Genomic DNA, 27,437 nt, shown 5'->3' with positions numbered 1-27,437 from the left:
CCTAGGTAAAGTCCATCCCTCGCTTCACTCGCAGCATCACTTAATACTTTCCAACAAGTATCCAAGCACTTCAAAAACTAACAAACTTGAGACGATTGACACCGAGCGACAACGAGTCACGTCTTCGCGCCATTCTTTCTCTTTCGCGAACCCGAAGTGTTTCCACCTTTAAGGAAAAACCTCTGAATGCATGCACGAGCTATTTTGGTAATGTATCTCCTTTATTTTAATTCATCGCATCTAATTCCAGCTTTTATTTGTTTCCACTCATCCATCTCTGCCACAATCTTGCATTTATTCCAAGAAGTTCGGTGCAAAAATGATACAAAGAGAATATTGAATATGTAATGTGTGCGCTTCAAACTTGAACCGCACACAGCAACACTGGAAGGGAGGAAGCAGCGAGATCGGAGCCTTGTCCAGCGCCTTCTGCGAGAGAACGAACTGCGCATGACCGTTGGGTGTCGACATAGGTTCTGCAATCTCATCTTCCATGTATTTTGTCCTATACCCTCCTCGAGCTTCTGCTCCCGTGCGAAGCTTTCACAATGGCAAGAGCTGTCCTGTGGGGGTTCAACTGAGGGTCTGTATCAGGGCGGCCGATTCGTGGTTTCTTCTTCTCAGCAAAAGAGTTCGCCGTATTACGGGCACAAATACATGACTTATTGTGTAGAATTTTTAGCGAAATAATGTGGAAATGTAAAGACATTGTTTATTGTTCATTCTCGAGGTGATTATCGTATATTACTGGGGGTTCACTGATCCTGTGCGCTATAGGGCCAACCGCGCCTGGTAATCAAGTCTCTGTAACGTCTTTTGTCTTTAGAGAAATAAGTTTGTATTATTTCGTGTACACCCACTCTCTCCCTCTGTCTCCCTCCCCTCTCCTCCACACATATGTACAAGGTGAAGCTACCTCCTACATGTTTTGACATACCCTAAAAGCATATGGGAAGGTGTGGGGACAAGTTTCAGACATTGAAAATCTCAGCCATTTGTGAAGGTGATGTGATCAGGACCATGCTCCAGCTGCTTTTAAAGTTGCAACCATGTACCCATTTATTAGGGGCTAGGTGAATCCCAGAGCTGCTCCATGCAGGAACATTGCTAGAAAAATTCCCACCTGATACATTCACCTTGGGAATCAAACCTAGGTCTTCTGCGTGACAGCCAGATGCCCTACTGATAGGACTACCATGGCTCTCATACAGACAAACAACACAAACAAACATACAAATCAATGTGATTATGACTAAATTTATTTATCACATCCCTAATAAATAAAAGAGGAAAGTAATGGGCAATTTAACTCTTGCCTATTAGTCCAAGCATGTTAATTCAGTTAGTTAATATTACAGTAAATCCCAAGTACAGTATTATCAATGATAAATAAATTGTTTATTTAATAGAATAATGGAAGTTCTTTTAAAATAAAATAAAATAAATTTTATTAAATTTTGCTCACAAGAATTCCATTCAAAATATCCTGCTTCAGAAGAAACAATGCTTATATGGAAATGTTAGGAAGAGTTATTTAGCAGTCCCATCTTTTGTACTATTTCAGTTTTACTAATGCATGTGGCTTGTAAAAGTTTACTTGATGTTGAAGTATTGATTGTTTTACAGGATGCGAATTGAAGCCTTGTCCAGATGCTCAGGTGTACAATAACTTGCAAGAGCTTAAGTGTGTTCCTCTGAATTCTTGTAAAACTGTTTGCATGAAGATTGGAAATACAACCTACTATGAAGGTGATGTTATGGAGGAAGATAACTGTCACAAATGGTAAGAAACAAAACTGTAATATGCGAAAGTTTTTGCAGTAAGAACTGCTGAAATGCCTTCAAAAGAAGAAGTATAGTGCTTATCGAAAGTAATTTGAATGCTTCTGTTATTTTTTAAGTGTAACTGGAACAAGCAATGCACACACTTAGGAGTAATTGGGAATTTAGGAATTATTTTTTTTTTTTAATTACTTCTAATCAGTAGTTTAGTTTTCATTTTTGGGAACCTACTAAGTAAAGTAAGTTTCAGATTAATGCCTCAAATGGCTTGCGGCAGTACTTCGTATGCTATTTAGATTGTACTTTTCCCTCCCATCGAGAAGAGGTCATTTTAATTTGACTTCAAATCGGACACAGCCATCTCATCCATGGTCATTGTGTGACGGGCTGGACTATCTAATGTGTCATGTTTGTAATGTAATTTTAAGTGTTCTGCATATTCTTATTGAATATGTATCTTTTACTTTTCTCAGCAGTTACTTCCCAACTGTTTATAATCGGTTTTGTGAGATGAAAATGTTTTATCAAATGTTTTTAGCTTTTTGAGAAGAGCAGTCCTCTTACATTGTTTCTGAGGAAGTTTCTAGTGTCTCCTTACCTTTTTGAATCTGTTGTGTTTGACCTGTGCAGGTCCCTTTATAACCTTGCACTTTTAAGGATAATTCCATGTGTACATTGAAGGGTGCAAGATGAACATATGTGCTGATGCACCCAAAAATGTTTAATTAATTCGTTCATTTATTCTTGCCACTTATCAATTCCATTCTGTCTTATTTCATTCTTAGCATGCCATTATTAGCATGCAAAAGTATCTATGCCAAAATCGTTCTTCAGAGTGTGTTCTGAACTATGCTCATCAACATCAGTAACCCAAGATGGCAAAAAAGTCATCTCCTGTCACTGGTTACCAACTCCTTACACTGCACTGAAAGTTAGGAATGCAGCCACAAATGTATTCTTCTGCATACTCGTTAGCCAATACCACGATATCATCAGAGAAAAATAAGAATGAGTTTTAAACACTATCAGCGATTTTTCAACCCCTGACTTTTCTGTAAAAGATATGTTTTATACACGTATCATATTTGCACAAGGTCACTATCATGTGCTATCAAAAATATCAGAAAGCAAGTTTCATCGTGGATGGTAGTAAAATTCAAGGATGTTACTATCCACTTGTTCCTACAGTTTGTCTACATCATAAATGGAGGGCATCTGACAACAATTTTTCATTGTGCATTAAACAAACCCTTATGTGATGCATCAGTAGCATGCATTTTTTCAAATGCACACATGTATGTCATCCCAGCTACAGGGATCACTATTTATTCTGATAGTACTGTTAGATTTAGAAGCCTCAAGAGAGCCCCTGCTGAAAATTCTGTCTACTGTTTTCAGTAGATCAATATCTGTTTTGAAACATGTACTGTTCAGATTTCAAAGAAATAAAAATAAGAAATGTTAATAACATAATTTGTTGTTGTGCGAATTACTCACTGATTTCAATTCAACACGTATTCTAAAATCCATTTTTTTTTTTTTACTTACTTTTCGTGAGTATCTGGTTTTCCAATGAACAACGTTTCGAGAACAACTGTTCCCTTCTTCAGCCAAAATTCCAGGAACAAGGATACAGGTTTGGTTATTAATATAGGAAAAATTGGAATCCATACTATGTATCGCCCGGCTAAATTTCTAAATCTTAGCCCAAAGGAAGTTTAGAGGAAGTCGTACGCAGGGAGCAGAAGATGTTAGATGATTTTGAAATCAACTGGACAATCACAAATTATGGGGTTCATTGCATTTAACGCATTGAAACTCTAGGTTAAGAGTGATGCACTAAAGACAGAAAGAGTGAGTGTATCAGTACATTGAGTTCTGCACCTACTTTCAACAAAAAAATACAATTCGCACTCATATGTCAAAACGATGCTGTTCGTATATCTGTCCAAATGAAGATGAAATTGGCTGATGGTTCCCTTGTTTAATGCACTTGTTATGCAAGCTACACAAAATTAAACATACACTCTTACAAGCTATTCTCAATTCTAATTGTACTATAAGGGACGCAAACGCTAACATCATACAACATACTTTGTGAGCCACAGTAGTGTGTGCATTCCTTTAGTTCATGGTTTTTCTAATCTAGGATTAGTTCACATGACATGCAATCTACACCTAATGTTAAGTACTTTGGCAAAAAGGGAAATTTGATTACTCTCAAAAATGTAACAGGTAATATGCATTTTTATTCTTGAACATTATTTGACCATACAGTCGTTCATAACAATTATTTAAGATTGTATACAACAATTTGATGAAAATTCACAATTCAATTAGCCTTTCACAAATGGAGGCATCTATTTCATAACACAATTTAATACGTGAATCAAATTTATATACACTAATCCACGTACATTAAAATGCACACAAATATACTTTTCATTTTGCATATAACTTGACTAGATCTTTAAATGATGCAACAAAGGCATGGCTTGAGAATAGGTGTTTACGCTTCTGATTCTACACTAGTAATTCTTATTAATGCTACTAGGATATGGTGGTAAGCGTCAAAAGTTTAAGGAAAGAGTGACTTGTTTGTTAAGACGTCGATTTTTGCATATTTTGCTTTCTTAACTTTGATTAGATTGGTCCAAGTTACGATAGAATTTTATCGTCTATTAATTGACAACTATCACTTGTTGTTCTCAAGTATTGTTAATCAAAATCTCGTTGCAATTTACAAACACATTTTTGACAAGTTACATGCGTGAACTTGTAAAGTTCGGACAAAAATGTCTAAGAATATTTTAATTGACTTGGCACAAAATAAATTTTAAGTTCGTGGGAACAATGGGTCTTTTATCGCATATTTAATTAATGATTTATTTACTGTTCCACCAGGGTTTCCCCTGGATTCATGATAAAGTGAATATTTGTCGGCAAAAATAGAATTCATATGTGACACAATTTTTAAGCACTTCACTATTCAGTTGTCACAAGTTCAAAGCACTATAAGCTTACGTACCTGACTATTGCACTAAAAACACACCAGTGGACCTGGAATAATTTGTCACAATAACCCAATACACGATGTACCAATTTTGAATAGCACGTGCATACTCAAAAAAATGCAAATGGCACCTTTTTATGCATAAGAAAGACATGCAATGCATCGTGCTTCTTGGTGCTTGGTCACGTAGGCCAGTTAGGCCACGACAATCGAAAATGCGATGTTCCCTGTTGCTGTCTCAATGCCAAGTGAAAGTGAAAATTATCATTGCTGCTTGCTTGCAGAATCAGTACAAAGTTTTGCCACAAGGGGGCAGCAGATATCTAGCACTGTCAGTTATACCTGCCATCTGGTGGCAAAATGGAGAACCACGTCAAATATACAAGAGATGCTTCACTTACGGAATGTAAGGAAATGTGTATTTCGAAAAACATTACATTTCGTTACAACTAAAACCTTTTAAAACTTCCAAGGCCTTCATTACTGTTAAAAACATGATGTAAAACCATCTCAGCCTAAAAGAACCCTTCCTACTTAAAAAGATAAAATTATAAGATTATAAAATTATTTTACTCCCTCGTACTGACTATAGGATGCCTCCTCAACAAATGCAGGAAGTTGTCCGCATGCCGCTTTCTCCTCGCTTACTTTCCCTACATTTCCCCTACCCGCTTACATCATATTGAGCTCAGAGTCATGTGTTTTTTGAGCCTCACATAATTCGTCTGGGGTGATACGGAAACCTATGTTCTTATACTCCCGCTTTTCCCATTTTTAAAACATCCCTATCCACATTTCATCGACGTTTCCTTCATCTCTGTTTAATTTATTTTCCCTACCTTTGCAAATATAGAAAGCCTCATATATATTCCTCCTCATTAGTTTACTTCCTTCCCGAATTACCTCCAGTTTTCTAATTGCATGTCCTTCCTCAATGATATGCTCCGAGAACCCTGTCCTAGGAACTCCCTCCCTTATAGCTTTGTCATGCTCTCCCCACCTTTTGTCCATACTTCTCCCCGTTTGGCCAATGTATTCTTTATTACATTCACATTTTATACCATAAACCTTCTTCCCCCCTCTTTTTATCTCTGGAATTTTGGGAGAAAAGAATTGACGTGACTATGGTGTATTTTGGATAGCCTATGTAACTTAAGAATCTGAAGAAGGGAACAGTTGTTCTCGAAACGTCATTCATTGGAAAACCAGATACTCACGAAACGTAAGTAAAGAACATTTTTGTATTTTAGAATACGTGTTGAATTGCTAATAACAGGGAATGAAATGTAAGATTTACAGCCACAATCTTAAGCTCCACACACTACATATTAAATATAATACTGAATAATTTATTTTCACTTGTAGTTCCTCTACTGTACTGTTTTCAGTAGATCAATAGGTATTTTGAAATATCTACTGTGTTTAGATTTTCAAATACATGTAAAAACAAATTGTTTGTCTGGAGGAATAAAAAAGTTATATTTACAGGCAATATGTTAAGGTTGATGCAGTACATACAATATTACATGTAATACTGAAGAGAATTTTTCACTTGTAATTCCTCCACAGCACATGTACGTTAGTTTCAGTAGATTTCCAAGGATACAGTAGAGTACAATTGATAACAGTAGATTCTCTCTACTGTAAGCAGTAGAAATTTCCAGCAGGGGTGTCCTCCCCTTTAATTTGCCTATGATAAAAAATTCAAAGTGTTTCTCCTAGTTTAAACATTACATACAAAATTAGTAAACAGTACAATATGTATAATAATTCACATAAATGAAAATACTCTATGATATATCATTTCTTTTAAAATAATTTTAAATCTCATTTATCTGAATTTGATGGGACACTGTCCATTTTTGATAAATAAAATTTCATATAATCCAGAATATATTGCATTAAATATGTAAATGTAAATATGTAATTTTACAGGTGACAGGTTCACAGCATTGGAACAGTCCTATTGCTTGTTAAAGTAATCAATTCTACAGGTCATGTTTGCAGTAATTACACCTTGCCATATCTTAACTCAAATTTTTTGCAGTTAATTTCTGGGGTTTTAAGCTTAATAAGTTTACCGATTTGGTTTCAGATGTATGTATTTGCATATAATTTGAAGACTATCTACTCTTTATGTAACCACATTTTAATTTTAGTATTATTATTATGATTTTCTCAAATCTGTGACAAGGATCGGATTTAAAAGTGGCCCTAGAGACTGAAAGATGCCTGCTGAATATAAGGATACCTATCTATCTGTTCTATTAAACACATAAAGTGCATTAAAAAAATTAAGTGAATATTATGAAACAATGTTATATCATGTAGAATCACTTTTGTATATTATGACATATTGCTTATAGTGACAGAAAAAGATGCTTTGTGCATTTTTAAAATTCACTAAAATTCATTTTTGATAAACTACATTTACAGATAAACATGATTCACATAAATGAGAGTTCATAGTGTACTTTCTCTATTTTAATATTTTGGTGATATATTTAATTGAATTACAGTTCTTGCTCTCGACACACCAAAGTGTGCACTGGACAACCATGCCAACAACACGAGGCACAGAGCCAATGCATTCAAGGATGGACTAACTGGATAAACAATGACCATCCAAATGCCAACAAAACTTATGACAGAGAGCATATGCCAACATTCACTTTTGCTGTAAGTGTTAATTCTGTACAATTTCATATTAACTAACTTGAGACATTTTTTTCACAGAATCAAATTAATGTAACAGAAATAAGAGACCAGATATTAAATGATTTTTATCTTTGTGAAAAAATTAAGACAATTATATTCTGTTCTATTCCATGTATCTGTAACAACTTTATGTGCTGTAAAAATATAAGGTTATATTCAGAAAGTAGGATTCAGTTGATGTCAGTGGTATAATTTTGAGTTTCCAAATGCTAGCACTTTTTTTGTGAGAGGGAGTGGGTGGGGTTTGAATATCCTTCAGGGTATGAATATGTGTATAAAAGTATAAAAAGTGCATTTTGTGATTAAATGATAGCTAATTTCTAAGGATGGTTAGACTAATCAGTACTCTGTCAGTACTTGTTTAAGAGGAAATGGCTGATAATTTCAGTGATTTCATATTTTCTTAAGTAGGCTCTAACTTCGTTATTATTTATATGAATACTTCTTGGTTTTATAAATTAAATGCAGAAGTATGTAGATTCATTTTAAAAGGTAAAATGTATTGCTGTCACCAGATATTGGTCATTAATTAAGGAGATAAATATACCATTCAGGATTTAGTAGAATATAATTTATCAATATTGGTAAATTTTTATCAGTATCAGGAAAAAAATTGTATTGATCCATCGGTACTAATGTCACATTGTGATTGTCTTATGTTCATTTGTTAATAAATTAATACATGAAAATATGTTAAGTGTGTCACTGACTACAGAAAGTCTCAATGAGAAGCTACTTTAAAAGAAGTAAAATGATCTTTGGAAGAATGCTAGGTAACAAATAATTAACAATCAAAACAATTAACAATAAAGTTTTACCATTCAAAGGCATAAGTTTACACATGGAAAGTTCTGAGCTTGAGTTCTAGCATAAGTATAATGTTCCTTTGTTTTTGTCCTTCATCAGTTTCATCCAATCATCATTCTGATTAACTTCAGAATGTAGTTGCCTCTGCTACTGGCATCAAGATATTATGAATTCAAAAACATCCAAAAGCTTGTGAAACATTAATTATCTGCAGTACTAATAATATTTAATTTAGAATAATGTACTATAATATGAAATTGACTAATTACTGAAAACCACTTGGTTTAAGTAGTAATATGGAGGATGAAAATCTAATGATGTAAATAACTTAGAAAAAAACAAAATTTGAATTCAACAATGCAAGATTCAAGTCTGCATACAGCAAATTGTAACAATGAGTTCAATGCTAGTTTTTAATTTCTAATTGCAAATATTTAATACATAATTGCATATTTTTAAAAATTAAGCATGAAACTAAATCTCTTTGTGTGAACAAAAGTCTTCATCATGAATAGATCTAAACTAATTTTAAAAATGTGATAAGTCCCCAAATATTGAACCAGCACTGTTTTACTTTCCAGAAATATAGGAACACTCCTGTTTGTTCTCAATCAGAAATGGCAGAGATTCAATGTCGGCGTGTAAGCGATCATGTGAATTATAATGAGACTGGCCAAGATGTTGATTGCAGTCTTGCGGGTGGCCTTATGTGTGGCATGGGAACGAAGAAAGGGTCAAGAATGTGCCATGACTACGAGATCAGAGTTCTGTGTATTTGTGGTATGTACAGCTTTTATATGTAGTTGCATGTGCCTATGTAAAGTATGTATAAGTTTTGAAGAAAATCTAGTAAGCTAGTGCCAAAAATACAACATAATGGCAAAAATCCTTATTTGTAACTTCAGGAATGCACTTTATGATATGTAATATTATTTTTATTTATATCTTTACTGATATTTTCTTTCACTTTTAATTTACTATATGGATGGAACCAATTAATTGGTACTCTATTGGTATTGGCCGATATAGGCATATCTGTTTATCGGTAAAATTACCGATTATTTTACCAAACCAATATATCAATAAATATCTGATAATTTAGTGCAAAATTCTGCCATTTTGTTGTAATTTTTATGGATAATATCCATGCACTACTTTCTAAAAAAATAAATGTCTAAATATGCAACTTCTTTTGCACAGCAGTCACCTTGAAACAATTTATAAAGGAAGTCAATGAACCATTCAGGTTCTCAAGGACCATTTCTAATTGTATATTGGATCGGTAGAATATCGGTTATCATTATCAGTAAAGTTTATATCGGTACTTTATCGGTACCAGCCAAAATTTCATATCGGCCCATCTCTAAATTATTATAATTATGTTATGGACAAATCAAACTTTACAAAATGGTAATTGTGGCAATACGGACATTTACAGTGAATTTTGATTATATGCCCTTTCAAATAAAATAACTGATATATTCATATTATTTTTGTTATTTAACAGGTAGAACAACTACCACAACTACAACCCCTATTCCTACAACAACAACTACTACTCCTGCTACTACTACCACTACTACTACAAAGCTCACTACCTCGTAAGTATCTGGAATTACAATTTGCTATGCAGTCTTTGAATTTATCTACAGAATATGTATGGAAGGGCATAACTCATGTATTTGATAAGAGTCGAGACAGATTTTTGGTATTGACCAATAGATATACTATTAGTTAATTGTACTTTATTGATTGATTGAATGCATGATTCTGCCAATTCGTTAGTCGTTAGTGTTACATGAAATAAAGTATAGTTTATATCTCCTAGCTGTACACATTTTTTCACAAAGGCAGAATCCATCTTCTCCTAATGAAGAAGGTGATTGTTAAATGATTCATATTCTTCATTTGTATTTGTATCTGAGTTCTTGTTTGAAGTCCAGTTGATGCACAGATAGGATAATCGGGACTGGACCTACAGCTTAAATTGGGATCCAAACCACTATGTGCCTCCACCTCCACTAGGTATCAAACTTCAGATTCTTCATGAACTTTTGTCATTTATGTGATATCAGTGTAATAACAATTGCTGATAGTGGTAAATTTTATATCAGTACTTTATTGGTATCAGTAACAATTAAATATTAGTCTATCCTTAATTTTTATTATAACATTCTACACTAATGTACAGTAGCAGCTCCTGGTAAACCAAAGCAGAATGGCAATAAGTCACAAATTCAATTGACTAGTTATGTCAGTTTAGATGACAAATATCGAATTTATTTAACAGTAATACAAAGATCATGAAAGATGGTAGAAGAATAGAATATTTATTCTTAGCATTTTCTGACTTAAGGAGAGAAAGAAATACAGAGAAGAGAAGTTGCCAGACAATTTTGCCAAATTTTAAAGAATTTTTAGTTAATTAAGGTATTTGTTTTGTATTTTGTTTCAGTTTCAATTCAAGCATAGCAATAGGCGATATAGTCATACAAACTGAGGCTCTATCCCTGCTCTTGAAGAATTATCTTTGTTCCTGACTTTTAAAAGCTGCTGTATGTAGCACATTCCAATAATATGCAGAGGCAGCTTGGAAGGAATTCAGGCATATAGATTTTGAAAAGTTGTCCACATGAAGTTTTATTTCTAATCAGAAAATATTGATTTCGTTGCTTGCTTTCCTATGCATGTTGATTTGCCCAAAGTACGCTCCTATTCACATTAAGTGGGACATTTGCCAAAAGTTAAAGAGTGTAAAACTTTATATTAGCACAAGTACATCATCCTTCTGATTATGTGCCTCATTTTGATCATTCAATTGAACACATGTAATGCTTTAAGAATTGTCACTATACTAATATACATAATACAAGTTACTGTCAACCCGTTTTTTTTTCTTCATTAGATTAGATTGTAGGACACTTGTTAATTTTCACACAGAGATTAAATATACATATGTGGTTATGCATTAAAAATTAATTTTCTGTAAATCTTGCAGTTCTCCAATGCCACCGACAGCTCCCCCCCTTACATGCACCCCAGGATGGACTGAGTGGATGGATTCAAATCAACCAGATTCAACCGGAGAGTTTGAAACAATAGATATGTTACGTGAAACACATTCTTTCTGCCCAGACCATATGATCATTGAAGCAGAATGCAGAACCGTACATGGAAAGGAGGAGCCAGATATGAGGGACATGCATGCCATCTGTGACAAAAATGGATTAATATGCAAGAATTATGGTATGTTTTATATTACTACATTATCTTCATAATGCTCTAAAGTTTTTTACCTTATGTTGATAAAATTTTTGAATACTTGTATGTTCCACAGTTGTTATTAGAAACCAGACATTTAGACTGGTTTAAAAATCCTCCTGTGCAGAAATTGTAGTTTACTGAAATGGATCATGTCTGGGAAATACCAGAAATATGGTAACCTGATATGTAATTTCAATTTACACATGGATTGAGTGAAAATTGCAAATTTGCATTTGTTTTATCTGATTCTACATGTACATAAAATTACCTCTTGTTATTATAAATTTTGAAAAAATAAAAAAAATGTAATTATAGGAGAATGATAATGCCTAAAATAATCTTATCTTGATATCATAGAAAGACTAGAATACTGCAATAACAAACCCAACACCAACCTGTATTAAGGCGAGGAGGGACAATTTCCCCTAGGTCTTTCTCGCTGGGGCAGCTGCTGATCACTGTTGCCAACTTCGCTCTTTTGGAGGCAGATCTGGCTCTTTCGTGCACTCGTTTGACTGTGAACTGTGGCACCCGCCCTCTGCCCCACTATGATGCCACCACTGACTCCGGCCCATAAAGACCAACTTTTGCCATGAGTGTACATTTTGCACGTGACGTGATATTCGTATAGCTATAGGCTGCGTCACCCAACTCTTCTTTCCTCCCCATGTATTTTTATATATAGCGCTGTGGCTAAGATGAAGATGACAATTTTGTTATCCGGGAACCCTTTATTTTCGATTTTATATTAACATCATTGGATTATTGAGATGGGTGATGTCGCCAAATCTAGGCAGTGAAAACTAAGAATAAATTGCCATCACTTTAAAGCTAACGGCAATAGCAGCACCCCCACCCCTCTGACAACTAAAATTACCCTAGTAGGCACTTTATGCAGCCTTCGTTAATCTAGCTCCTTGAAAGTCCTCTTTAGCTATATTAATGGTGAAATTTAGCTCTATTATGAACATCAGGTTTGGCAACACTGCCAGGATGGCCGTAGGAGGCAAGGAGAACTGCACTAGGCTTATGGGACCATTATTTTATTCGTTCTCTCGGGAATATCAAACATCCGATGACGTAGAAAAGTACATGGACGGAAAAAGGACACGTTGAACTATGTCATAGTAGTAGGAAAAGTCGAAACTCCCATTTGATGAACCGTAACTTGAAGTTGAAGTTGATGTCCCATAAGGAATACATGGGATTCGGTAAATACTAATTCATCATATTTTTCAAAAATCGTATAAGGCTTAATAATCAACTTAGGAAACCGCTTCCACTTGCCACATGGGGAGAAATTCATACTCTTCATTTCTGACGGAGATCTTTTTAGTAGCATTGCTCATTCCGACGATATTGGAATAAATGCATGCCTGGTGCGTAATTGTCCCTCTTCACCTTAAAAGTCATATATGAGCAAGGAGATGTTTGTACATAATCATGTGTAAGAAAATCCTTAATACTTTGCCCCAACATGGATTGATTTAAATCAGGTTGCTTTAAATCACTCTAAATAAATAATTTATAGAATAATGTACAAAAGCTTTTTATATATGTCACAATCACATTTGGTGAAAGTACATAAATCTCATAATCATTTAATTGTGTTTATTAAGTTCTAAGAAAGGAATAGAAAGGAAAAAAAATATATGTACTGTTGGGGTGAAGCTCATATGAGAGGAAATGTAAAGACACTTACATTTATCTTGATTTAAAATTCAATAATATTTGTAGGCAAAAATATCAAACATTTTGTGTAGAAAAATATACAAAATACTAATCATGTTATACCGTAAATAGCGTCATTATCATTAAACTAAATTAACATGGCAGTTGATATTTTGCAAACTATCATTAAAAAAATTGCCAAAATTCAGCTGCAAAGACTATACAAAATATTTACAATTATAGAGTACATCCTCTTTGTTTAATTTTCACTGGAAGTAAAGTTACTGAAATTATTATAGTTTCATTAACATACTCAACAAACATTTCTATAGTATCTTCATATATACAGTATCAAAAACAGGAAAATGTATATTTACAAATAATTTTTCATTTGCTTTTATCAAACTATTCAAATATTTTACAGGGTCGTTTACTAGAAAAGCCTTTCTACAACAAAACATATATCTATATGTATGGTGCCAAAAACCATACAAGCAATTTTAAGCATTTTTTTTAATAAAAAAAAATATTTAAATCGAGAAAATCTGATATAAATAAAAAAATTTGCCCACTATTATGTTATGTGTTTGCACTTTATTTTGTATTTTAACATGAAGACTACACATAACATGATTTACTGCTATGCTTGTAACAGATGATATAAAATAAAATGATAAAAAAAATATTTGTCGATAGTGATTCATAAAGCTTGCATAAAATACAATTGAATTAATAATTTAAGGTAAAACATTAACTTATGTCTTCCTTAGGACGAGGTGATATGATGTGTGGAGATTATGAAGTGAGGTTTAAGTGTGATTGCCAGTGTCAAGATGGTTTAGGCATGGAGTCCAAAGCAATAGCTGTAAGTAGAATCCAAATAAATAATCATAGAAGAAAAAACCGTAAGTATTTAAATTCATTCACGGTTAATATTTCTAATTATCTTTTGTCAATAATCAATTAAAGGTTAGTAATTAGGTTACTGTGTCAACCATCGGTATTTCAGAAACTTGGAGAGTTAGAAAGATAAAATTTAGTATAAGTTGTTCTGATTAATTAATCTGGTTGATCTTATTTAAAGAAGAAACAGTAGATAGCTATGGAGAAAGTCATCACATGGTACTGTTGTTAGATGCCATAGGAGAGGGACAGGAACTTGAGCTTGTTACAGACTGATAGATTCAAAGAAAATACCACCCAACATGGCTTCAGTCCCTTAGGCTAGTCCTATCTCGCAGTCAGAGGGTACGATATGACCCAACCCCCTTGTTTCCACTCTCAGAAATATCCATATAACAACCAGTAACAGAACAACTCCAGAGGTAACATACTGACACTTTAGAAGCAGTTTTATTTATATTTATTTCTTTGTATTCGATTCATAATACATATGATGAAAAAAATATAACCCAGTAAATTTACAAGTAGAGGTCATTCTTCTTGCGTAGCAAAATTTCTTCAAATGTATTCTGCCAGCACTACATAAAAATAAATTCGAAGGTAACAGAGTAACATAATTGGCAATCTATGAAATCGGGATTTTCTGAATCAAAGTTAGTGCAATAGTATTTGATGAGGTAATTTTTTACAGACTAGTTTTAGAGTTTAGAAACACATGTAATGCATATTCGCAATCTAAAGATGTTCTCCTTGGAAACAATATACAGCACATTGCTCTTCACTGATATATAGTTTTGGCCATCAAGGTTGAAATTTTTTGAAATTGTATGTAGCACATTGCAACTATGTAACCCAAATAAAACTTCAACATCCTAGCTTCACATTAACTTTTAGCTTTCTTTTGCAACGTATTTTAATAGTATTTGACCACATATCATAAATCTAGAAATATAAATTAAACCAGAATTCAGATGAGCATTATGATAACACCTAATCATTTTGCAATTAGTAATATTTTCTTCATTAACAGGTTACGATAACTTAGTTCTAATTAACAGGGTGACCTCTGCAGGACTAAAAAACAAAGGAATTAAAAAATACAACATTATGAAGGCTTAATATCAGGTTGAAAGGTTGTTAGAAATGTTGAACATAAGTTAAAACTTCAAAAGTAATAATCCATGGAGTAAAGTAGGCCAACAAAATAATGCATCTTCTACAAAAACAAATATGTTTTATCAATTGATAGCACAAGAGCCTTTTGTGTGAAATAATATATTATGGCCAGACGTAGGCACCTACACTTTTTGTCTTCTTTTAGGATGACCAAATCAGTGTGTCCAGTTTCAATATACCAGACAGCTTGGGTGATGCAGCAAGACTTAATGCAGACAGGGCATGGGTTGCAGCAGAGACTGATGTGCCAAATGAGTGGATTCAGGTATGTTTATATCAGTATTGGTTATATTCAGTGGTGGATCCAAAAGTTACAATTGGGAGTGACAAATTTCACCTCACCAAGAATTAATTCTAAGCTACACTTGCACTATTTTATGTAAACAATGTATAGTACTGTAAACATAAATCATGCTGGCTTCCATGTTTTAGAGATTAGGGTATTATTTTGCAAAAATTGGGGTCCAGGACTGGAGTAGATGGTTATTTTTGCATGTCGTTATAATAATTCCTCCCATTGTCATGGTAAACTGAATGATCAGGCATGAATAGTAAATTAAAAGTGAATAAGCAAAGAAGATGGCCACGGTGGCTCAGTCGGTAATGCATCTGAGTACCATGCTCAAGGTTCCGGGTTCGATCCCTGGCCGGTTCAAATCCAGGAACTTTTCTAATGTTGTAAGCGGCCCTGGCGCTCACCCAGCATCGAATGACATGGGTACCTGGGGGAAACCCTGGGGGGTAAAGGCGGTCAGGGGTGTGATGCTAATCACATCACCCCCACTCATGACCGGATCAAGAAAGTGTGGGGCGTTACCCCCACACCCCCTATACACCTTCATGGCATGGTGCTAAGCACAGGGGAGCACTTTACCTTTATATATATATATAGAAGACAAAAACCTATTCTCTCAAGGGGTCTCAGATTCGATCACCTTTTGAGGCATATTGCACAGTGGTCCAGTTTGAAAATTAAAATGTAGATCCATTTCTAATTACCCCATCATGAGCATACAGTGGCCTTAAATCAAACTGGTAAAAAATATTCTTGAACCTGTTAAACTTGGTGATAATATAGAAATAACAAAATACAATACAAGTATGTTTTATCAATACACCATTCGTTTCTTTGTTATTATTAACTAAACAGGCAAAAAAAAGTAATGTAAAATAAATCCATTTTTATAAAATTTAACTAAATGATTACTTGAATGTGAACTTGAAACTAACTTAATATTTTTATTGTAGGTGAATCTTGGTGATGTGAAACAGATAAGTGGAGTGGTCATGCAAGGAAATCCTCACAAAGAAGAATGGGTTGAATCATTCACTGTGGCATGGAGCTATGATGGTGAAAACTGGAATGCTTTGTTAGAACATGGAACCAATTGGCCACAAGTAAGTAACATTTCAAATCGATCACTTTTTTTTAATATGTGTGCAAAGTAAAGGCATTGTTTGTTTCCTTTTTAATATACAGTATTTAATACACAATATTATGTGTTTATTATAAAGAAACACAAATGATAGGCAAACAACGAATAGGAAAACTCTCAATGTTTGACTTAATTCCTGTTGCTTCTTTTGGAGCATAGGGCATCTGTGAAACTTCTCCAACTGATCCTGTTGAGAGCCATCTTAAATTCATTCCATGATTTTCCCATTTCCAAGGCTTCTTCTTCAATTGATTGTTTCCAGGTCTTCCTAGGTCGGCCACATCTTCGGTTTCCCTGAGGATTCCAGTCTAATGCAGATTTCTCTATGGATCCAGCAGGTTTCCGAAGAGTATGTACAATCCATTCTACCTTCCTGTTTTTTTTATCTGGATATCAATTGGTTGTTGGTTGGTGACTTCCCATAGGTCTTCATTCGTTATTATGCCAGGTCATTTTATATGTATTATCCACCATAAGGCATCTATTAATGAAAGTTTACAGCCTATGTATAATCTACTGCCTCACTCTCCATGTCTTGTATGAATAAAGCAGGACTGACTTAACATTTGTATTAAAAATTCAGATTTTTGTATTTCTGGAGATATTTTTATTTTTTCATATTGTGTATAGTTGTAAGAAGGCTCCATTTGCTTCTTTAATTCAACTTTGGACATCTTTATCTGCCCCACCATTTTTGGTGACTACACTTCCCAGGTATACAAATGAGTCGACCTGTTCTATTTCAATGTTATAGAGTTTGGTCCTTCTTCATTTTTTTATTTACCCTCATCGGCTTTGCTTTATTTACATTGAAGTGTAATCCAGCTCTTCAAGTTATTTTAGTTTTTCATCCATGTCTTTGAATTTTTGAGCTAGGAGGCAAATATCGTCAGTAAATTCCAAGTTCTTTAACTTATCATTGGATACCTCTTCTTCTTCCTTCTATCATCCTTCTCATCACTCTATACAAAACCAATAAAAATATGGTTGGAGAGAGAATGCAACCTTGTCGTACTCCAGAGTTCACTTCTATATGCTCTGTAAGTTTGCTTTCATGTATAACCTGACATTTGAAGTCATCATACATGTCTTTGATATGTTTCTGAATCTTCCTTGGGACACCACATAAGTGATTTCTACACAAACCCACTTTTTAATGAGTCAAATGCCTTTTCAAAATCAATAAATATTAAGTAAAGGGTTGTCTAACACTGCATGCTGTTCAAGGATCATTCTTAAGGCGTTGATAAGGTCTACACAACTATGTTGTTGGCGAAAACCAGCCTGTTCTTTGTAAAGATGAGTCTCCACTATGTTCTTAATTCTATTTAAAATTATCTTGGATAGCACCTTACTTGGTACACTTTAGAGTGTTATTCCTCTCCAATTATTACAATTGGTGGTATCTCCTTTCTTTGATATTTTAACAATTAACCCTTCTTTCCATTCTGTTGGGACTTTTTCTTCTTCCCATTATTTCTCTGGTAAAGCTTGCATTTTCCCCTGAAACATTTGCATAGTTCATCTCCTCGGTGCACCAAATCTTAAGTAATTCAATCTCAAAGTGTACAAAGATTTGCAAACATTCAATGTGGAAACTGTATTTCATGCAGAATATGTCTAGGTGATTGTCACGTACTTGCCATACATGGGCCAGAATGTCCATATTTTATGGCAGATTTTGTGGCAGAGGTGAGGAATTTATCTTCAATATTGCATACACTTTCTACTGGTCACTTGCCATCTTGCAACAGTAGCAAATAGTTCCCCTAACCGAGGATTTGATTGATTGAATTTTTGTTTTAAGTCCATTTTATGCACAGAAAGGCTAATCAGGACTGGACCTACAGTTTAAAGTGGGATCCAAACCACTATGTGCCTCCACTAGGTATCGTACCCGGGACCTAACCTAGGATAAGAATGTATGCGTATGTGCATCAAGTATACTGTCATACATATGTATGTAAATGATGAGAGTTTTCTTATCCACTGATGCTTAACATGTGCTTCTATTGTAAATAGTTTCTTTATATTTAAAAAAAACATGTAAAGTTGTTTCAATTATTTATAATTATCCTGCATAGACTATGAAACTAGTGAAGGATAAGCCAAATAGAATTAACCCTTAATTCAGGTTAGTATTAAATTTAACATAAGAAATATAACAAAACTATGTGCTACAAGTAAATTGAACAGCCTATCTAAAACTCAAGAAGAGAATCATTTGAATATCAGATATCTGAGGAAGCGTTCTGATGATTTGCCCATGACTAAAGCAAAATTGTTGTAATAAACTAGTAATTTTAATAATTTATTGTAATATTCAAGTGGTATTATTATAGGAATGTAATAACATTCTTACGTACTGAGATGTTGATACTGAGAAAATTATATAATAATTAATTTCAAGGCATGAAAATTTTTAATATTTCATTATAATGCAATATGTATTTAGCAAAATGTGCTTTAGAAAGAAGAACAAGAAGTTTCTTTTGTCTATGAAACTACATTCAAATACTCTGTGTTGCCATCTGTCAACAAAATTAACTACTAAAAATTACATGCAGTTTTTTCAGTTAATTAGCCTCTCATTGTTGTAGAATTCTGACTACAATTTCTCATTTGGTATTTTATATAAAAAATAAATAATGTTCAGATTTCCATAACAGCTGAAAAATGTTATTGATAGTACACATTAATATTAAAATATTTGAAGATTGCCACATTCTTGCTTTCTATTCTCTCTATAAGCAATTAAACTCCAGATGAACAAACATTAGTCACTTTTTAAATATTTATTTCAGAATTTCCAAGCCAACGATGACCAGCAAACTCCTAAGAAGATTCTATTTATTAATCCTATTTACACACAGTATATGAGAATAATACCTTTGACGTACCATAAATGGATCAGCATGAGGTTTGAACTTCTTGGTTGCGATTTAGGTATGTTTTGCATTTGTATATAAAAGAGATTTTAATTTTGATTTGCAAATATTGCAAATTGTGTACGCCTTCTCGAAATTACCAGTGCTTGAAAGCAATGAGTTGCTTATATCCCCATGATGCCTCATAATGCATTTATCAGCTAATACCAATAGAGTATCAAATAAGTATCCCGTCCCTAGTACATTCTAAATAATGACATTAATGGAATAAATTATTTTCCTGTAGTTTACGGTTATTACAAGCATAAGAAAACAGTTTTTCTTGTATGTACGCATTGCTTGCATCATAGAATTATTTTCCTGTAGTTTACGGTTATTATTATTATTATGTAATAACCGTAAACTACAGGAAAATAATTCTATAATGCAAGCAATGTGTATATACAAGAAAAACTATTAATGGAATAAAGTTATTCTGAATTTTATTTTATGTGCTATCACTTATGGCCCCACATAATGATAAAGTGAGATTGAATTGTTCAATAAAATATATCAGTAATAGCTTGTGGAGATAAAATTAAATTGAACATAATTTTTTCTCATTGTATGTGTGGAATCTGATTTCTTTTTGTTTGTGAAATTATTTTTCTTACAAGAAATTGTTGGTAATGGAGTAGATTAATTGGTATTTTATCAAATTGGCTGTCGAAAGTCCTACAATATATCATTAAAATTGTTAATATTTTTACCAATCTGATATTACTATGAATAGTGTGTAAGGTAATGTATTATTCTGCCATATTATTGTGAATTTAAAATATATTTCTGTACATCTCTGTTCCTTAAAATGAATTTCTGATATGCAGCTACATTTTTCTACAATTTAACTCTTCGGACATAATCGCACACATTAATTAAGGAGGTGATTACAATATTTGCCATTTTATGTGTATTAGATCAATATATATATATATTATCAGTTATCAGTATCAAAAAATGTTATGTTTATCCTTTGTTATCAGTAGAAAATCAAATCAGCTCTTCTTTACTAACAGTTATTTGCTTCCTGTTTTTATTTCAGCTGAACCAACCATGCCAGCGCCAGTGCCAAGAGTAAAGCCATGTCTTGAAAGTGGATGGACTGACTGGTTGAACTCCCATGTTCCTTCACCTGGTGACTGGGTAAGTATTAGGGAAGTTTTGTACCAAAACGAAACATGTCTCTTGTCACATGAAAATTTCACCACTCGAATGCAGGCATGTGGAACCTGTCATGCCACTATGATGTGAAACATTGTTATTGATTGGTTCATTCCAAGGTCAGATGTATCACTTTTGCTTGTCACATCAGTAAAAATCCATCTTAGGGTTTTTCTTGTATGTACGCATTGCTTGCATGATAGAATTATTTTCCTGTAGTTTACGGTTATTACAAGCATAAGAAAACAGTTTTTTCTTTGTGACGTTTCAGGAGAACACACGCTCCTTTCATCAGACATTTATTTTCATTTTGACTAAAGATACAGTTATAACAATGGTTAGTAATTTTTAAACAAAAAGAATCTGTTATATAATGGATGTTGTCAATGTTACATTGTTGTAATATAGCAACTTAACTGTGAAAAAAGCAGTCTATTTTATTTTTATTTTAGATTTTTTTTTTTTTTTTTTTTTTTTTTTTTATCCCAAATATCATCAGGTAATTCAAATTCATCATTGTTTTCACAAAGTCTCTTGATGTTTTCTGTTACATTAAATTTGAAAGATGGTGGCTTACTCCATTTGTGAAAAAGAAAACTCCACACTGGATCTATGTTACCATTTTCATTATTTAATTTATTCCAGTGTTCTTCTGCAATGAACGAGGCTTCCCAGACATTCAACTCTGTGTTTCCCGTTAATCTTTTTAAAACCCTTCTCTTTTTAATCAAATGCTTCTCTTCGATGATATGAGTTGACAAACCTGTTCTTGGGTTTAGATTTATAATGTCCAAATCATGTTCGTGCCATCTTATTGCCATTTTCCTTGCTGTTTGTCCCACATAATCTTTTGAACATGAACAACTTATATTATATATTCCTGTGGTTTCCACATCTGGTAGCGAGTTTCTCATTTTGAATTCATTAAATGTACATTCCAAACTTCTTGGTGATTTAAAAACAATTTTGAAATTAAAACTTCTAAAAATTTTTGCAATTCTATGTGAGAATCCCTTGTGGAATGGAATGCACACAAATTTCTTTTCAACAGATTTTTCATCTTTGTCTGTATTTCTCTTTTCCTTTAGTTTTCTTGCAACTTGTTTTTTGATTTGGTTTATTCTGTTAGTGTGAAAGCCATTTTCTTTTGCTATATTAAAGAGCCTTTCTTCTTCATTTTTGATATCCTCATTATTAGAACATAGTCTTTGTGCTCTCAGGAAAAAATTTAAAAAATATGTTATCCATTGTTATACGCGAATGTTCTGATTTGGCATGGATGTATTTTTCCCCCGCTAATTTTTTTCTATGGACTGATGTTTGAATTGTTGAGTCAGTTGTCTTAATTTGCAGATCAAGGAAAGAAATTACATTGTTATTCATGGGTTCGCAAGTGAATTTTATGCGACGATGTGATTCATTTAACGATTTAAATACGTCCATGATGGTGTTCTCATTTTTAGCAATAATTAGCACATCATCTACATATCTGATGTAGAGTTTGATATCCGCACCTATCGCATTAACAATTGGAGATTCTATGTAATGAAGGAAAATGCTGGAGATGATTCCGGATACTGGGTTTCCCATTGATAGACCATTATTTTGCTGATAGATTTTGCCATCAAATATAAAGTAATTGTAATTTGCACATACAGTAAACCATCGAACCATTTCCCATGATTCTACTGGGTTAACCTTCATCTCAATAAGCCATCTGTGTAATGCATCTGTGGCACCTTCTATTGGGACACTAGGATATACATTTTCAACATCAAAACTTGCAATACGATACTCACTATTCCAAACAATATTTTTTAGTTTCTGTTTCACTTCATATGCATTTTTAACACTGAATGGTGTTTGTTGTTTAATTATAGCAAGTCTTTCAACTAAATATTTGGATAGTTTGTATGCAGGATGTGTGAAAGTTGCAATGATGGGTCGTATTGGAGTTCCCGGTTTGATCTCCACATAACATTGTCAAATTCTTTGCACCCACTCATATGGGATAAAGTAAACAGAGCTACAGAACAAGTTGTAGAACACTACAGCAAGCTTTCAGAAAGGAAATTCTACCAGCTAATTCAAGAAGAAGTTATATACAACAACAATGAAAGAAGGGAAGCAGTTAATGTCACTGGTAAAATAGAAACTAAGAACATTGACAACAGATTATTTATAAATCTTACGGATATTGAGGTACCTGATGAGTATATAGAAATTTTTCAATTCGGAATGAAATTTTCAGTTGGTAGTGCTTATATACACAAGGAAGATTTCGTGATTTCAATAGAGAAAGCACTGAATTTCTTAGATGATGAGGAGGAAAAAAGAAAATTACGAAGTCTCACACATGATGCTCTTGATGAACGTTTAAGTTTTGAATACAACAGAAGAACTAACAGAGGTCCAAAATACACAGAACGGGAGAAAGAGCATATAAGGTTGGGAAAAAAAGTTCATGGTTTCAAGATCTGGTTGAAAGAAAACGACATTTTCTTAATAAAATCGGACAAGGAAAATAAACCTGTCCTTATCCGAATTAAGGACTATAAAGAAAAAATGGAAGAATGTTTCAAATTAAACAATTTCACAGAAACACCTCGAAACCCTATAACTAAAATAATAAATGAGGTAAAGAAAGTAATTGAAAGCAGTATCACGATACCAAGAGAAATGAAGAAAAAACTCATTGTCAAAAATTCAACCCTGCCGATTGCCTTTGGACTACCAAAAACTCACAAACCGGGAACTCCAATACGACCCATCATTGCAACTTTCACACATCCTGCATACAAACTATCCAAATATTTAGTTGAAAGACTTGCTATAATTAAACAACAAACACCATTCAGTGTTAAAAATGCATATGAAGTGAAACAGAAACTAAAAAATATTGTTTGGAATAGTGAGTATCGTATTGCAAGTTTTGATGTTGAAAATGTATATCCTAGTGTCCCAATAGAAGGTGCCACAGATGCATTACACAGATGGCTTATTGAGATGAAGGTTAACCCAGTAGAATCATGGGAAATGGTTCGATGGTTTACTGTGTGTGCAAATTACAATTACTTTATATTTGATGGCAAAATCTATCAGCAAAATAATGGTCTATCAATGGGAAACCCAGTATCCGGAATCATCTCCAGCATTTTCCTTCATTACATAGAATCTCCAATTGTTAATGCGATAGGTGCGGATATCAAACTCTACATCAGATATGTAGATGATGTGCTAATTATTGCTAAAAATGAGAACACCATCATGGACGTATTTAAATCGTTAAATGAATCACATCGTCGCATAAAATTCACTTGCGAACCCATGAATAACAATGTAATTTCTTTCCTTGATCTGCAAATTAAGACAACTGACTCAACAATTCAAACATCAGTCCATAGAAAAAAATTAGCGGGGGAAAAATACATCCATGCCAAATCAGAACATTCGCGTATAACAATGGATAACATATTTTTTAAATTTTTTCCTGAGAGCACAAAGACTATGTTCTAATAATGAGGATATCAAAAATGAAGAAGAAAGGCTCTTTAATATAGCAAAAGAAAATGGCTTTCACACTAACAGAATAAACCAAATCAAAAAACAAGTTGCAAGAAAACTAAAGGAAAAGAGAAATACAGACAAAGATGAAAAATCTGTTGAAAAGAAATTTGTGTGCATTCCATTCCACAAGGGATTCTCACATAGAATTGCAAAAATTTTTAGAAGTTTTAATTTCAAAATTGTTTTTAAATCACCAAGAAGTTTGGAATGTACATTTAATGAATTCAAAATGAGAAACTCGCTACCAGATGTGGAAACCACAGGAATATATAATATAAGTTGTTCATGTTCAAAAGATTATGTGGGACAAACAGCAAGGAAAATGGCAATAAGATGGCACGAACATGATTTGGACATTATAAATCTAAACCCAAGAACAGGTTTGTCAACTCATATCATCGAAGAGAAGCATTTGATTAAAAAGAGAAGGGTTTTAAAAAGATTAACGGGAAACACAGAGTTGAATGTCTGGGAAGCCTCGTTCATTGCAGAAGAACACTGGAATAAATTAAATAATGAAAATGGTAACATAGATCCAGTGTGGAGTTTTCTTTTTCACAAATGGAGTAAGCCACCATCTTTCAAATTTAATGTAACAGAAAACATCAAGAGACTTTGTGAAAACAATGATGAATTTGAATTACCTGATGATATTTGGGATAAAAAAAAAAAAAAAAAAAAAAAAAAAATCTAAAATAAAAATAAAATAGACTGCTTTTTTCACAGTTAAGTTGCTATATTACAACAATGTAACATTGACAACATCCATTATATAACAGATTCTTTTTGTTTAAAAATTACTAACCATTGTTATAACTGTATCTTTAGTCAAAATGAAAATAAATGTCTGATGAAAGGAGCGTGTGTTCTCCTGAAACGTCACAAAGAAAAAACTGTTTTCTTATGCTTGTAATAACCGTAAACTACAGGAAAATAATCCATCTTAGGGATGAGACTAATAAATTTTTACTCTACTATTCGTAGCATGCAATAATTTTACCTGTACAATATTTTTTTTTAAATATTGTGTAATTTAGTGCAAAATTCTGTCATTTTTGCTATAATTTTTAATGATCATGAATATATAGTTCATGTACCTTTGTTTTGTAAAATAAATGTTTAAGTACAAAGTTTCTATTTGGGAGGGAAAACATTTCAATCACTTGAATGAAGCACTCAGATATTGGTATCAGTAGATTTTATATTGGCTCTATCTGTATTGACAAGAACTTCATATCAGTCATTCCATGATTATATTATTTTCATTATTATTCACTACATATTTATAAACAGCACATTGTATTTTTTTTAATTACAGGTAACGTTTCACATATCTCTTGTTTGCATCATCAGTCCTAGTGTAATAGGAAGAAAAACACTTGTACTGTGCAATACATAATTTGTTTTATTAGTGCCAAGATTGTTAATTATTGTTTGTTATTGACAAAACACATACCCCCCCAGTTTTTGCCACTTTTGCCCCCGCACTATGCTAAATCTTTTATACGAGGGAAAGTAAACCATCTTGCCCCCCTCCCCCCCGTTTTGGAACCCTATCGCGACCACTGCTCATACAAACAAGACTTAACATCTAGTGATGTTTGATAAACATTTGGCATAAAACAAAGGACAGAACAAACTATGTAATATGCAAGTATGGTATTTTTCTTCCCATTCTATGGGTTTTGTTTTTATAACCTACCAATGATGACACCCAAGGCATATTGGCAATGCAGAACTTAATCAGCACCATAAGAGAGTGGTTCCACATGGTAGGATTTACCTTCAGTGAAAATAAATCTAATATTATATGTTTCAGTACTAAGTTACTGCATACCTGTCCATATAATGTTCTCCACATTTCCAACATCCCAGTGGTTTAATATCGCAACTAATACTTAGGCATGCACTTTGATAAATGCTTCACAAGAAATGCATGCATAATGCATAAAGTCTTAAGAAACATTCACAGTATGACACTAACTAAATGGAAAGAACATGCCAAAATCCTGCTTCTATTTTACAAAAACTGTTTTCATCCCTACTTTGATTATGCTTCTTTCAGTTATGAGTGTGCAAAATCTAGACTACTCAACAAGATAGATACCCTTCAGAGAAAGATATTGAGGATCTGCCTAGGATTCATGCCACCCTGGTTGTAATGTCAGTGTCTGCACTGACTCGTAGATGGATCCAACTAACAATCAAATTTCTTCTTAAATCTTGGGAAAACTATCTTCACTCATTCATTAAACTGTTTACAGAACAAAAACAATGTACTGAAGCTGATGCCATAGATCCACAACACACTATATTTTTACTTTGTTTCCTGTCATTACACAAACCCAGAGGCCACAACCAATACATTTACTCTCCCACATCCTTTGATTTATCATTTTGGCATACCCTTGCACACACAATGCATAACACACAGCATGCAATGTACAGCAGTGCTCGGAGTGAGGGGGGATACAGGGGGATTGTATCCCCCAGTTAGCAACATTTTCTCAAAGCTACCATGTTAAAATATAGAAGCATCCCCCAGCTAGCAATTTCCACTTCAGACACTGATATAAAGTGAACAGGTACGCATATAGATAACTAGCAGAACACATCTAGAAACACTCTTACTGTAATTATAATTTATCCCAAGCCAACTTAATTTTTCTTTTACATTTATGCACTGGTCATGTTTGCACTAATACACATTTAGCCTGACCACAAATCACCACAAAAACAATCATGTACATGTGATGATAGAAGAACAGGATACAAATTTTCTGTACGTCCAATGTTCTGAATTTGACAACCAATATGAGAGACTTTACTTTTGTTTATGTGATCATTAGAGCCCGGAAGTTTAGCAAAATGCCTCTTTTTATCTACTGCATATATTGATAAAATTTTTCCGGATATACGTTTTTTATGTTGTTTCAAATGTTTTAAAGCCTTTTCATTTTGCCTATTTTGCCTATTTGGGACCCCACTGCCTATTTTTAATTATAATGCCTT

General features: G+C 33.4%; 1 protein-coding gene across 1 annotated transcript in view; it reads left to right on the top strand.

The window, feature by feature from the left end:
- Nucleotides 1-27,437, top strand: part of Hml (hemolectin) — a 271,917-nt gene that overhangs the window by 91,765 nt on the left and 152,715 nt on the right. The window contains exons 36-45 of the mRNA XM_083120321.1: nt 1,627-1,783; nt 7,315-7,474; nt 8,902-9,100; nt 9,828-9,921; nt 11,319-11,566; nt 14,026-14,120; nt 15,480-15,599; nt 16,583-16,732; nt 19,575-19,716; nt 20,740-20,840. Coding sequence (XP_082976447.1) covers nt 1,627-1,783; nt 7,315-7,474; nt 8,902-9,100; nt 9,828-9,921; nt 11,319-11,566; nt 14,026-14,120; nt 15,480-15,599; nt 16,583-16,732; nt 19,575-19,716; nt 20,740-20,840 — 1,466 coding nt within the window. The remainder of the gene's footprint in view (nt 1-1,626; nt 1,784-7,314; nt 7,475-8,901; nt 9,101-9,827; nt 9,922-11,318; nt 11,567-14,025; nt 14,121-15,479; nt 15,600-16,582; nt 16,733-19,574; nt 19,717-20,739; nt 20,841-27,437) is intronic.

The sequence above is a fragment of the Lepisma saccharinum genome, chromosome 4 (genome assembly GCF_977018435.1).
Source record: "Lepisma saccharinum chromosome 4, izLepSacc3.1, whole genome shotgun sequence".
In the NCBI taxonomy this organism is placed as follows: Eukaryota; Metazoa; Arthropoda; class Insecta; order Zygentoma; family Lepismatidae; genus Lepisma; species Lepisma saccharinum.
The sequence above is the reverse complement of the archived record's forward strand: the minus strand, read 5'-3'. Positions and strand labels throughout refer to the sequence as shown.